This window comes from Pan troglodytes, chromosome 2 (assembly GCF_028858775.2).
Source record: "Pan troglodytes isolate AG18354 chromosome 2, NHGRI_mPanTro3-v2.0_pri, whole genome shotgun sequence".
NCBI lineage: Eukaryota > Metazoa > Chordata > Mammalia > Primates > Hominidae > Pan > Pan troglodytes.
Window position 1 is genome coordinate 104,632,386 of NC_086015.1, and position 14,955 is coordinate 104,647,340.

The 14,955-nt window shown below is 34.8% G+C and overlaps 1 protein-coding gene across 4 annotated transcripts in view; it reads right to left on the reverse strand.

Annotated features, from left to right (window-relative positions):
* IMPG2 (interphotoreceptor matrix proteoglycan 2) overlaps window positions 1-12,844 on the reverse strand; it is a 96,845-nt gene extending 84,001 nt beyond the window's left edge. For all 4 annotated transcript variants that reach the window (XM_063806058.1, XM_016941572.4, XM_054682105.2 and 1 more), the window contains exons 1-2: window positions 12,666-12,844; window positions 11,951-12,199 (exon numbers count right to left, since the gene is read on the reverse strand). In XM_063806058.1, the coding sequence (XP_063662128.1) occupies window positions 11,951-12,199; window positions 12,666-12,750 (334 nt within the window). In that variant the 5' untranslated portion in view covers window positions 12,751-12,844. The remainder of the gene's footprint in view (window positions 1-11,950; window positions 12,200-12,665) is intronic.
* Between the last annotated feature and the right edge of the window lie 2,111 nt (window positions 12,845-14,955).

A 14,955-nucleotide genomic window follows, 5' to 3' on the forward strand; every position in this document is an offset into this window, starting at 1 on the left:
TAATCTAATCATCTCCCACAAGGTCCTGCCTCCAACACATAAGGATTACAATTCGGATTAAAATTCAAGATGAGATTTTGGGTGGGGATACAGGCAAACTGTATCATTCTGCCCTGGCCCCTCCCAAATCTCATGTCCTCACATTTCAAAACACAACCATGCCTTTCCAACAGTCTCCCAAAGTCTTAACTCATTCCAGCATTAACCAAAAGTCCAAGTCCAAAGTCTCATCTGAGACAAGGCAAGTCCCTTCCACCTATGAGCCTGTAAAATCAAAAGCAAGTTAGTTACTTCCTAGATACAATGGGGGTACAGACTTTGGGTAAATACACCTGTTGCAAATGGGAGAAATTGGCCAAAATTAAGTGAAATCTTAAAGCTCCAAAATGATCTCTTCTGACTCCATGTCTCACATCCACGTCACACTGATGTAAGAGGTGGACTCCCACAGTCTTGGGCAGCTCCACTGCTGTGGCTTTGCAGGGTACAGCCCGCCTCCCAGCTGCCTTCACAGTGTGGCATTGAGTGTCTCTGGCTTTTTCAGGTGCATGGTGCAAGTTGTTGGTTGATCCACCATTCTGGGGTCTGGAGGACAGTGACCCTCTTCTCACAGCTCCACTAGTCAGTGCCCCAGTGGGGACTCTGTGTGGGGGCCCCAACCCCACATTTCCCTTCCACACTGCCCTAGCAGATGTTCCCCATGAGGGCTCCACCCCTGCAAAAAACTTCTGCCTGGACATCCAGACATTTCACTACATCCTCTGAAATTTAGGTGAAGGTTCTCATACCTCAATTCTTGACTTCTGTGCACCTGCAGGCCCAACACCACATGTAAGCTGCCAAGGCCTGGGGCTTGCACCCTCTGAAGCAACAGCTTGAGCATTATGTTGGCCCCTTTTAGCCATGGCTGGCACACAGGGCACCAACTCCAGAAACTGCATAAAGCAGCAAGGCCCTGGGCCTGGCCATTTTTTCTTTCTAGGCCTCTGGGCCTGTTGTGAGAGGGGCTGCTGTGAAGACCTCTGACATGCCCTGAAGACATTTTCCCCATTGTCTTGGTGATTAACATTTGGCTTATTACTACTTATGCAAATTTCTGCAACCAGCTTGAATTTCTTCTCAGAAAATGGGTTTTCTTTTCTATCACATTGTCAGGCTGCAAATTTTCTAAACTTTTATGCTGTGCTTCCCTTTTAAACATAACTTTCAATTCCAAACCATATCCTTGTGAATATATAAATCTGAACACTTTTAACAGCACCCAAGTCACCTCTTGAATGCTTTGCAGCTTAGAAGTTTCTTCCACCAGATACCCTAAATCATCTCTCTCAAGTTCAAAATTCCACAGATCTCTAGGGCAGGGACAAAATGCCACCAGTCTGTTTGCTAAGACATAGTGAGTCACCTTTATTCCAGTTCCCACAAGATCCTCATCTCCATCTGAGACCTCCTCAGCCTGGACTTCATTGTCCATATCACTATCAGCATTTTGGTCAAAAACATTCAACAAGTATCTAGGAAGTTCTGAACTTTCCCACATCTTCCTGTCTTCTTCGGGGCCCTCCAAACCTTTCCAACCTCTGCCTGTTACCCAGTTCCAAAGTTGCTTCCACATTTTTGGGTATCTTTACAGCAATGCCCTACTACTTGGTACCAATTTGCTGTATTAGTCCATTCTCATGCTGCTATGGAGAAATATCCAATACTGAAGAGTTTATAAAGGAAAGAGATTTAAATTATTCACAGTTCTGCATGGCTGGGGAGGCCTCAGGAAACTTACAATCATGGTGGAAGGGGGAGCAAACACATCCTTCTTCACATGGCATCGGGAGAGAGAAGTGCTCTCTCTCAAGTTCAAAATTCCACAAAATTCCACTTAAACGTGGGAAAGCCCCTTATTAAGCCACAGATCTCATGAGAACTTGCTCACTATCATAAGAACAGCATGGGGGAACCACCCCCCATGATCTAATCTCCCCCCATGAGGTCCCACACCCAACACATGGGGATTATAACTCAGGATGAAATTTTGGGTGGGGACACAGCCAAACCATATCACCTATGACCCAGCAATTTCCTCCTAGGTATTCCTGTAAGCATATATCCACAGAAAGATTTATGTTCAATGCCAGAGCAACTTTATTCATAATAACTTAAAAATGAAAACAACCCAAGTATCCATCAATAGAAAAATAAACAAATGGCCACATAATGGAATCAAAAGGAAATTACTAATTCATGCAACAACATGGATGAATCTCAAAGGGCTGAGTGAAAGAAGCATTACACAAAAGAGCACATACTATTCTATTTATATAAAGTCCTAGGAAAGTGAAAATAATCTATGAGTTTAAAAATGGTTCAAAGAGTGGTCACATACTAGAATGGGAAGTTTCTGGGAAGGAGTATAAGAGAACTTTCTGGGGTGATAATATCCTAAAACTTAAGAGAGGTTGGGGTTAATGTGTATTAGTCAAAAGTCACCAAGTAGTACATATAAGATTTATGCATTTCACTCTGTAAATTTCACCTTTAAGAAAGTAAACAAATATTGAGCTCTAGTTAATGATACTCATACTGAAATATCTAGAGGGAATTGCACTGATGTCTTCAACTTATGAAATACATTTAAAAGATTAGATGGTTAAGCTAGGCATGGTGGCTCACACCTGTAATCCCAGCACTTTGGGAGGCCAAAGTAGGCAGATCACTCGAGCCCAGGAGTTCAAGATTAGCCTGGGCAACGATATCTTGTCTCTACGAAAATTACAAAGAAATTAGCTGGGCATGGTGGCACGTGCCTATAGTTCCAGCTACTCCGGAGGCTGAGGTGGGAGGATCATCTGAACCCAGGGAGATCGAGTACGCAGTGAGGTGTAATCACACCACTGCCCTTCAGCCTGGGTGACAAAGTGAGACCCTGTCTCAAAAAAAAGAAAAAAAAAAAAAGATGGTTACAGAGATAGACACATAATAAAGCAAACATAATAAAATGTTAACTGTAGAACTAAGCTGTGAGAATATGAGTGTTTACGACATCATTCTTTCACTTTTCTATCTGTTTAAAATGTTTTCATAAAATCTTAGAAAAACATTATTGTGTGCCGAAGAAATGTAGTTGGAAGGAATATGGGAGAGCTTCCAGAAGTGATATAAATCACCAGGCTTCATAGCAGACCTCCCCTTGACCTCACTCCTAGCTTCACAGAATAGCATAAGCTGTCTCCTATAAATTATGCTTTGGGCAATGTTTCCCCACCTCCTATAAAAAGCTCTCTCAGTAGTTCAATGCTTTGTCTAAAATACTCCACAGAAATTCATTCTTTTAAGTTACATTTAACCCTTTTATACCTTGTAGTCTATTGAAATTCAATTGCCAGAGTCCCATTTCCAGCATGAAGAGCGAGGGGCTACACAGATCCACCCCCAAGAGAAACGGGCAAAAATCATTTTGAAAACAATTATTTAAAGCTCTGGAAATGGTCCTAGGGGCACATGACTAATGAAGAAACATTTGCTTAGGAAAATCTACTACAACCAGGTAAAAAAAAAAAAAAAAAAGTGAAAATCAGTGGTTCTAACCAGGGCAATTGGGCAAGAAAAGGAAATAAAAGGCAGCCAAATTGGAAAAGATGTAAAACTACATCTGTCTACAGATGACATGAGCTTGTATCTAGGAAAGCCTAACCTAAGGAATCCACTTTAAAACTATTTGAACTAATAAACAAGTTCAGCAGGGTTGCAGGATATAAAACTGATATACAAAAATCAGTTGTATGCCTGTATGATAGCAATGAACAATCCAAAAATGAACATAAGAAAACAAGTATGTATGCAAAAGCATCAAAAAGATTAAAATGCTTAGGAATAAACCTAAGTCTCCCAAAATGCAAAACATACTCTGAGAACCAAAAAATTATTTTAAAAAATAAAGACCTAAATAAATGGAAAAACGTCCCATATTTATAGACTGGAACATTTAACACTGTTGAGATGGCATTATCTCCAAACTGATTTACACATTCAATGCAATGTTATCAGAATACATGCTGACTTCTTTGTAGAAACTGACAACCTTACTATAAAATTTATGTGGAATTGCAAGGGACCTAGAATAGCCAAAGTAATCTTTAAAAACAACAAAGATGGTGAACTCATGCCTAATTTCAAAACATACTAAAAGCAAAGACTACAGAACTGGCACATGAATAGACATATAAATCAATGGAATACAATTGAGAGTCCAGAAATAAATCATGTGTCATGGTCAAGTGATTTTCAGCAAGAGTGCTAATATCACTCAGTGGAAAAGAATAGCCTTTTCGACAAATGGTGCTTGGAGAACTGGATAGCCACATGCAAACTAATAAATTTAGATCCTTACACCATATACAAAAAAAATCAACTCAAAATAGATGAAAAACTTAAATGTACACACCAAAACTATAAAACTCTTAGAAAGAAATACAGGAATAAATCTTTATGACCTCAGGTTCAGCAATGGATTCTTAGTTATGACACCAAAGGCTCAAAAAAATAGATAAATTGGACTTCATCAAAATAAAAAACTTTTGTGCATGAAAGATACCATCAAGAAAGTGAAAAACAACCCACAGAATGGGATAAAATATTTTCAAATCATTTATCTGATAAGGGATTTATAGCCAGAATAAATAAATTACAGCTCAATAATAAAAAGACAAATAACATAATTTAAAAATAGGCAAAGTTCTGAACAGACATTTTTCAAAGGAAGATATACAAATGATAAATAAGCATAAGAAAAGTTGAACGTTATTAATCATTAGGGAAATGTAAATCAAAATCACAATGAGACATCATTTCAAACCTATAAGAATGGTTATACTTTTTTTAAAAAAAAGGAAAACAGTGCTGGCAAAGATGTGACTAAATCAGAACCCCCATACACTGCTGGTGGGATATAACACAGTACAATCACTTTGGAAATTAGTCTGGCAGTTCCTCATGTAGTTATAAAGTTACTGTATGACCCAGAAATTCTACTCCTAGATAAATACCTAAGAGAAATGCAAACAACCTAAATGCCCATTGACTGACAAATGTGATCTATCCATACACTAAAATATTATTGGGCCATAAAAAGGAATAAAGTACTGATACATGTACAACATGGATGAACTTTGAAAATAATATGCAAAGTGAAAGAAGCCAGTCACAAAAGACCATATATTATACGATCTTATTTTATGATATATCCAGAATACACAATTCTGTAAAGACAGAAAGTAGATTAGCGTTTACTTAGGCCTGGGAAGAGGGGGAAGGGAGATAAAAGGATAAAAGGATGATAGCTAAAGGGTCACATGTTTCTTTTTGAGGTGATAAAAATGTTCTTAAACTGACTGTGGTGATTTGGTATATCTGTGAATATACTAAAAAGCCACTTAATTTTGTAGTATGAATGGGTAAATTGTATAATACATGAATTACATCCCAATAAAAGCTGTAAAAAATGCAATTCCCTCTGGAAAGGGAATGCATGCTTAATCCAATGGCTTTTCAATTAGGAGCTATCTGACAAGAAGGTTCAACTAACTAACTTGGAATATCAGGATTCAGAATGGTTACATGTTCTGAAGCATTTGCACAGCTCAGAAAGGAGAAACCTAGATAGGACACTGTAGGCAGAAGAGAGAAGAGCAAAATCAGCATGACCTCCAGGCAAAGAGGTACTAAGGAAGGTAAAATTCCATCACTGATAAATACTGCATACTTCACTACTTGGCCTGTAACTAAACAGTTCAGAATTCCCATCCTTGTCAAATAAGGATATTATAGCCTTTGGTAACTTCTGAAGAGAGCTTTCTATTTTGAGAAGATAACTAATGTACAAATGGCCTCTCTTCTGGCAGAAATAACCTGCCCTGGAAACTAGTGGTGGAAGGGAAAATGTTATAATATTCTGAAGAAAATGCCAGCATTTAACCTGTCTTTAATCCTTCTACTAGATGTCCAGCTGTGTCTTATCTAAAACTTAGGAATCCAGAAATCCAGCATGGAATTATCTTTTTTTAGTGTAATGTATTTTCCTTTCAGAATTGTGGAGCCCAAAGCATATGGAATAGTCCATTTTGGTGCAATAAGGCAAGAAAAAGAAATATAAGGCATAGAAATTGTTAAGTAGTATAACCGTATTTGTAGATGAAATAATTATCTATGTAGAAAGCCCTAAGGAACATACCCAAAAAAGCTACTAGAACTGGTAAGTGAGTTCAGCAAAGTTGCAGGATAAAAGGCCAATATACAAAAATCAGTTGTATTTCTATATACTAGCAAGGAATAATCAGAAATTACATTTTTTAAAATATCACTAATAATAGCATGAAAAAATGTGAAATCCTTATAAATAAATCTGATAAAAGATATGCAAGATCCATACACTAGACAAAACATTGGTTATATGTTCCTTCCATTCAATCAATAACATTGTCATTTATTTGGGATCTACAATGGCCCTAGAACTCTTAGCCAAATTCACTAAAACCTTTAAATATATTTTATATTATTATTATTCACATTTCAAGGGTGAGGAAACTAAGATTTTAACAAATTGAATAATATTCCTAAAAACAAAGAGCCAATAAACTTGTATCTCAGACTCAGATTTGCATAGCCCTGTGGCTCAAATATTGCATGGGACATACGTACACTAAAAAGATTATTTGTTGTCTATTTGAAATTGAAATTTAACTGGGTGTCCTGCATTTTTATATGCTAAATCTGGTAACTATATATATCAGTCAAGTATGGGCTGTGGATGGCTTCACTCCTTAGGACTCTAAACTTGCATAGTAAGTTTTAAACAAATGAAACTATACCCAGCGTTTGGGTCCTGAAACCTTCCATGGGCTGTTTCCCACTCTGATTCATTGGAAAATGCCAACTCATTCTTCGAAATCCAGGTTAACTAACTTCTATCACCCCAGGCATGGATGGCCATTCCCACTTGTGTCCTTCCCACATATACACTTTGTACATACCTTTACTATTGCACACTCTACAGTGTTTTAATTATTGTGGTTAATACTATACCTGGTAGAATCAGTATAAATAAGATTTCATGTGTAAATTAACAAATGAATAAATGAATGAATAAAAATCAGAAAACATTCCTGAAAGAAACTGAAGATGACCTAAATAAATGGAGGGATATATCATGTTCATAGATCAGAAGACTCAATATAGGTTGAACATCCCTAATCCAAAAATCCAAAATGCTCCAAAATATGAAACTTTTTGAGTGCCAGCATGATACCACAAGTAGCAAATTCCACACCTGACCTCTTTTGATGGGTGACAGTCAAAATGCAGGCACACTAGACAAGAGTACCCAAGGGAAAAAAGACTCTCCCAGCTCCCTTCAGCTGTGTTATATCTTTTCTGCCCATGTCCAGATTACTCCACCATGCATACCTACAAAGGGTCATAAAATGGCACCCATGCAGACCAGACACACGAACAACAGTAATAAAGAAAGTATGTTGTACAATAACCTTTAATCGAAACACAGAATTGTAGAAAGAAACTAGAAGCCTGCCATTGTTTGTTGTTACTGTTGTTTAACAGCTGAGGCAGGTATTCTGGTGATGCCACTGTTCTGTTTAGTACCCTGAACACATTCTTCTTCACTGTACTAACAGTATAGCATATTTTTTCCTGTGAAGTACTGATATGTAAATAAGTGTAAGAAAATGATTGCTTTTTTGTAGCATGTAAATTCAGAGTCAGGGACGATGATGATGCCAAACAACTACAGACTGTCCACGTGGGTGCCTGAAATAGTGACACCTTTGCTTTCTGATGGTTAAATGTACAAAAACTTATTTCGTGCACAAAATTATCAAAAATATGGTATAAAATTACTTCAGATAAGTGTATAAGGTGTATACGAAACATAACTGAATTCTGTGTATAGATTTCAGTCTCATTCTCAAGATATCTCATGTCTATGCAAATATTCACAAATCCAAGAAAATCTGAAACCCACAACACTTCTGGTCCCAAGCATTTTGGATGAGAAATAGTCAATCTGTATTGTTAAGATGGCAATTCTCCCCAAACTGATCTATAGAATGAAACACAATCCAAATCAAAATTTCAGCAGCCCTTTTGTAAAAATTGGTAAGCTGATTCTAATATTTATATGGAATATAAAAGACTGCATAACCAAACAAATTTGAAAAAAAAAAACCAGAGGTTGGAGGACTTGACTATCTGATTCAAGACCTATAATAAAGCTTACAGTAAATAAGACACTATGGTATTGGCATAAAAATAGACAAATAAGTGGAACAGAATGAAGAGGGCAGAAATAGAGCCACCATATATAAACATTGATTTTCAACAAAGGTGCAAAGCCAAGAAAGGATAATCTTTTTTTAACAAATGGTATTGGAACAATTAGCTATGCATATAAAAATATTAACTTTGATCCATGTCATAATCAAAAATTAAAGAAGATTACAGTTTTAAGTCTAGAACCTAAAAACTGTAAAAATTCTACAGGAAAAGACTGAGAAACAAAAAACTTTGTGATCTTGGGTTAGCAAACTAAGATCAAAAACTAAAAGGATGCTCCCCCAAAAAGCCTGATAAATTTGACTTTATCAAATGTTAAAACTTCTGCTCCTTAAAATACATCATTAAGAAAATAGAAAAGGCAAGCTACAGATTGCAAGAAAAATGTATGCAAAATATATGTTTGACAAAGAACTTATATTTAGAACACATTAAGAACTATTACAACTCAATAATAGACAAGCAACCCATTTTTTAATGGGCAAAATATTCAAATAGACTCCTCACTAAAAAAAGATATATAAATGACAGATAATTATGTAAAAAAAATGCTCAAAATTGTTAGTCATAAGTGGTTAGGAAAATGCAAATTAATACCACAATAAGATATACATCCACTGGAATGGCTAAAGTTAAAAAAGACCAACTATACCAAGTGTTGAGAGGATGTGAAGAAAATGGAATCCTACTACACTGTTGGTGATACAGTCATATTGGAAAACTTGACAATTTACTGGAAAGTTAAACATATACCTATCACGTGACCCAGATGTTCCACTATTATTACTCAATAGAAATGAAAATATGTTCACAGAAAAACTTGTACCCAAATGACCATAATTTCTTTTCTTGTAATCAGTAATAACTAAAAACAACCCAAATATCCCATATTGTGGTATATCCGTAATATAGAATACTACCCAACAATAAAAGCTAACAAACTATTGATACACAAAACACACGCATAAATTTCAAAATAATTACACTGAGTAAAAGAAACCAGACCAAAAAAAGAGTATATACCAAAGAGTATATTCCATTTATATATAAAAGTATAGAAAATGCAAACTAATACATGGTGATAGAAAGCAAATTCATGGTTGCCTCAGTATTGGGGTAAGGAGAGGTAGTGAGGGAGGTGGGCATTATAAATGGTCATGAAGAAATGTTTAAGAGTGATTGATAGGTTTATTATCTTAACTATAATGATGGTTTCAAGGGTAAATTCGTCAAAACTAATAAAATGGTATACTTTAAATATATGCAGGCTATATTTCATTAAAATATACCTCAATAAAGCTATATTTTAAAAAGTCCAACAATGAATATTTTTTTTAAAAAGAGAGAGGCATCCTAGTATGCTGTTTAATTTTACAAAACATTAGGTTAAATATAGTTGTGTCTTGCTTAGAAACACTTTTCAAATTTGTTACAACAACTAGCAATTGATACCAAATTCTCTATGAAGGAAAAATTGAGCAAACCATTAGACTGAATTAGCTTGGTAGAAAGAGCTAAGATCCTTAATTGGATATTGAATAACTCCCTCCCTCTAAATTGCAAACATTTGGTGTTTAGGGCATAATACAAATTATCTCTTCAAAATCAAGCAAGACCTATGTTAAAATACTCATTTCTGTCAATTTTTAAAAACATAACAAATGAAATATTTATTCTTTACCATGACCGTAACAGCTATCTCAGCTATAATCTTGATGTGGTGTGCCAACCATCTTAGCTGTATGAGATCCCTTTTCAAGGATCCTATTCATAGCATCTGTATTTTAAAATCAATTATTATAGGAATGCTTTATGTTCATTTTTGTCAGCTTCTTTTTCAACAGTATCTCTTGAATTTATAAAAACAAGAGCAAAGCAATCAAAAGGTATGACCAAATCCCTTACATGATTGGTTATTTCCTCTTCACTATTTAATCAGTTCCCAAAATACCAAGATATTCTTATTTTAAAATAATATAAAGTACGGTGAGACCCCATCTCTACCAAAAACACAAAAAAACAAAACAAAAAAACTAGCTGGGCATGGTGGCATGTGCCTGTAATCCCAGCTACTTGGGAGGCTAAGGCAGGAGAATCACTTGAACCCAGGAGGTGGAGGGTGCAGTGAGCCGAGATCATGCCACTGCACTCCAGCCTGGGCGACAGAATGTGAGTATGTCCCAAAAAATAGTAATAATAAATAATAATAATAATAATAATATAAAGTAAAAATCCAGGTGGTAGAAATCGAATCTTGATAAATTATTAACTGTCATTCTCATTCACCTTCAGTTCCTTTATTCTCTTCCCACTGTCTTTGGAATTTTCCATTTCTGGCATATGGCCTATACTCAAAATGCCAGGTCTGTGGATCTCCATTTAAAAAGTAAAAGGAAAGCTTATTGCATAGTAATGTTTGATAGCTCCCAAATACAATCAAGAAATAGAAATACACTCATAACAAAGAGCTGCCAATATACATTGTACTACTTTAACAAAAATATCAAATATATAAACATGTGTAATAGCTGGTATTATATTAAATTTTTATTGTGTTTTTAAAACTTTGATGAGAAGGGAAGAAGGGAAAGACAGGAAGAGGAAAAGAAGATAAAGTAGCAGCTCAGACAGAAGGTTCATATAATCCAGTGCCTGGAAAATTCGGGCTCAATAAACATTTGTTGAATGAATTAAAGAATAAATGCATGAATTTAAAAGCCTCATTTTACAATCACTTCATCATCTAATTTCACCTTGTTTACCAACATCACATCCATATTATGGCTTTTTATTGGTTCTTGAGCAGTAAAAAGCAAAGTTTGGGAATCCTTCAAATGTCTAAGGGACATACTAAGGTCAATTAAGCAATTTAGTAAATATATGAGAAACAGAATTGACTTACGTAAAAAGTATGAGATCAAGAATACTGTTTAAAGACAAAATAAAATGTGAGTTTGAGAAATGCCATCATTTTAGATGTGAAAATTTTACGTGTACCAACTAGAGAGCAACCTGCGTGAATCTGCAGAATATCTAAACTATAAAATATAGAAACATTATATTTGTATATATAATAACTATTAATAAATAGGCAAGCAGGTGAGTATACTTTGGTAAAGCTATTTTGTGGGCATACTTAGGCATTTACTGTAATGAAGTAAAAATTAAAATTAATGTAGCCCAAAACATAAACTGGTATTTTTGAAGTGCTTAAAAAGATTTAAGACATTTCCTCTCTGAATATGTTATTGAAATTAATGAAAGACATCTTATTGTGACTGCCCTCATGTGAAAAAAGTTTCTTACATAACGCACCAAAAGCTACAAACTCAAATCATGAAAGCGTTCTTCCTTTGGTTCAAAGTGCATGTCATTATTAAATGATATTATTGCCTTAACTGGAGGGCACTGGAAAAAAAACAAACCTCCTCTCTTAATGTAAACTGTTCTCTGAAGTTACCATTAACACTATATTCTTAGCAGTAGAAAGGTAGTTTTGGTTCAGTCCTGTCTAAATTATTATAAATTTTGATTTACAATGTTACCTAACAAATGATTAAACTATGTTTGAATTTCATTATGGAGCTGAAGGATTTGGATGTTCGCTTACCTCGGACTTTAAAATACTTCACATGATTTGCCACAGCCTCTGCAACACTTTCATCTGGGCAGATTTTCACTCCATTAGGAAACAGAATAGATCTCCGCCTTCTGATTAACCACTGTCTTTCAGTTTCTCTGCGGTCCACAGGCTGTTTCTTTTTGGTAGCTAGAGAAAGGTCTGTTGATTCTTCAGGCAGGAGAAAAGAAACTGCACTCTTGGGTTCTTGGATCTCCTCTATAGATAAGTAGGTTTGTGCTACAGAGTGAAAGTATAGTCAAGTCTTCGATAATGAAGATACAGTACAAAGGTAACAACTAAAGAAAAACTGACACTTGGGCTACATTAAGATAGAAAAGCCAGTGCCCAAATCATAGGCAGGCATGCATATCTAAGGAAAAGAGGAGTGAGGCAGTCCATCTTTTTCCATTTAACTCCCACTCCTTTCATTCAAGATTGTTATCAAAATCAAGTAAATACACATCCAATTTCAACAAAATAAATAAAAGTAAGGTTTAAACCAGAAATTACTGAGGGAAAACCAAAATTATTGGAGATATTTTAAAACGGTTTAAATGAAGCCATATCAAAGATTATTAATCTTTGATTAATAAAAGTAGTATTTGATTCCATTTCTTACAGCAATCACATCAAATAATGCTATTTTTGAAGAGCATATACTACAGATATGGAAAGATAAAAACAAATGTAGATTTTTAAATACCTGTTAATGATGGAAAGTCTCCTTCTATCAGGACAAATATCAAAATACCCAGAGAAATCTTCCCAAAAAGAGGAAACATAATCATTTGGGCCAAAACCAAAGGAATGAGGAGAGGACAGAATCCTTAATTGAGTGTCCAAACCCTTGAAACTTCCAATAACGAAGAGTTATAGGAAAGACCTAACATTTAAAAGTCTATGTTTGAGAATGAACAACCACTTCAAAACCATTATAAATTAGCAGAAAGAAAAATGGTTGTCCTTTCAAAGTAGCTCTCACTTCTTTTCTGAAATAACCAGCATGCTATAAAAGCTGGTGAGATAAGCTAATTAGAACAGATGGAGAGAGACAATTTCTTTATTCTAATCTACGTAAGCTCTTTACTAACACTCTCCTTGCCTTTAACAAGCAGTCCACTAAGAATAATGTGTTTCATATATAATTCACTGATTTTTCCAACTTTTCTGAATCTGTTAGTTGAACCTGATAGATTCACGTTTTCTGGGTTTTCCTAGGGACTAAGATGTATAAGCATAAAATATCCAGACTGACTATATCTACCTATTTCAATAATACAGAGCTACATACAAATTTAGTTTTTGTAATGAAACTATTCTCTTGCAAATTTCCTTCCTTGATAGAAAAATCACTTACTTTGTCTCCTTCCTTACGTATAAAATGGAATAGAAATAGTAAACTCATGGTAGAGCTAACGTGAGGATTAAATTAACTAATTAACTAATTCAATCTTCACTTTGCTTAGAATAGTGCCCGGAACATATTAAGCACTTAATATAAATGATAGCTGTGCAATAACTTTGTTGCTTAATTTGCCATTAAATGTGAGGCCCAGTGTGTTTATCTACATGAGGAACTCTTAACCAAGAAAACATTTTCTCTGCAGATGAAATTCTCTATATTAGAACGGTTTTTTAAATCAAGTAAACCTAGTAGAAAGCAATTCATCAGAATCCCTGTGGAAGCTGGGATTTACTATCAAACAGCAATGAAATTATATTTTATTTCATGTTATCTCTGGCAAAATTCTCTGAAAAAAAGTGTATTGTAAAGATCTAAACCACATTTCTCTTGAGAATCCTTGACTAATTGTGTTAGCTAAATCACCCTCAATGTTATTTTATGCTTTAGGAAAAGCTCAAGTATATTTTTTCAATACAGCCTCAAATAAACCACATTTTCAGCCTTTATAAAAGCTAATAAACCTAAATGACCATTAAATACATTTGCATAGTTGTATTTGCAAAATACTGGTAAGCTTATAAGAAACTTACTTGCCAAATTTATTGTATGAGTAGGAGAAAAAAGCCAAAAATTTTATTAGCTGAGTCAAAGTTTAATCTTAAGAAAAGCTTCATATTGACAATTCAGAACAAGGGACAACTCTTAGGTAACAAATATTAGTTGGCAATTATTCTTTTTGACAGCCTTGACCAAAAAGCTAAAAAAAAACTTCTGAGAATCATAGTAATCTAGAAAGATTCCTGTATTTAGATTGAGAAACCCTGGACTCAAATCTTGGTTTTATCACTTAATATTTGATTTTGGTAAATAACCTAAGCTCTTTGAGCCGGTTTACTCACCAAAGAAATTACATGTGATAATCTCTACCTGTATCACAGGGTCGTTGTTAAGAATTAAGAGACATGAAAGTTCTCTGTAAACTACTGTATTTGCATTACCAGTAAACTTTGTAAATAGGAATTATTTTGTATTACAAGTGTTCACAGAGTCCAAAGATGTTTCAAGCTTTGAAATTCTATTTTGCTCAAGCTCCAAAATAAATTTTCCATTAACTTATATTTCAAACAGAGAATTCACATAAAAACTTCTTAAACATTTATTATAATATGTTCCATAAAATATAGTTGGTATAATTTCAGAAACCTGTACTTTAAAAAAAGAAATATAAGAAATTAGATGGGTTCATTTGTTTCTAAATATGGTCATCATTTTACAAATTCAATTTAACTTGACATTTATTTGTAACTTTTAACTGTAACTTTGTATCTATGATACAAAGCAGGTGATGCCCGCTATTAAGTTTGTATCATAGGAATCCAAAAGCAAGAGTAACTCCAACTAGAAAAAGCAAGAGGGTGGGGGGGAAGCAGGAGGCGGGTATTTCAGCTGTGCCTTGAATGGCCTACTTGGCATTTCAGGATTTTAGTGGGCAGAAGTAAGGATTGTTAGTGGGAAGAACTAAGAGTTAGGAGAGAAATCTCTGGTCGTGATCAATAAAGTGGAAAAGTATACTGTTTATAAAGAAAAT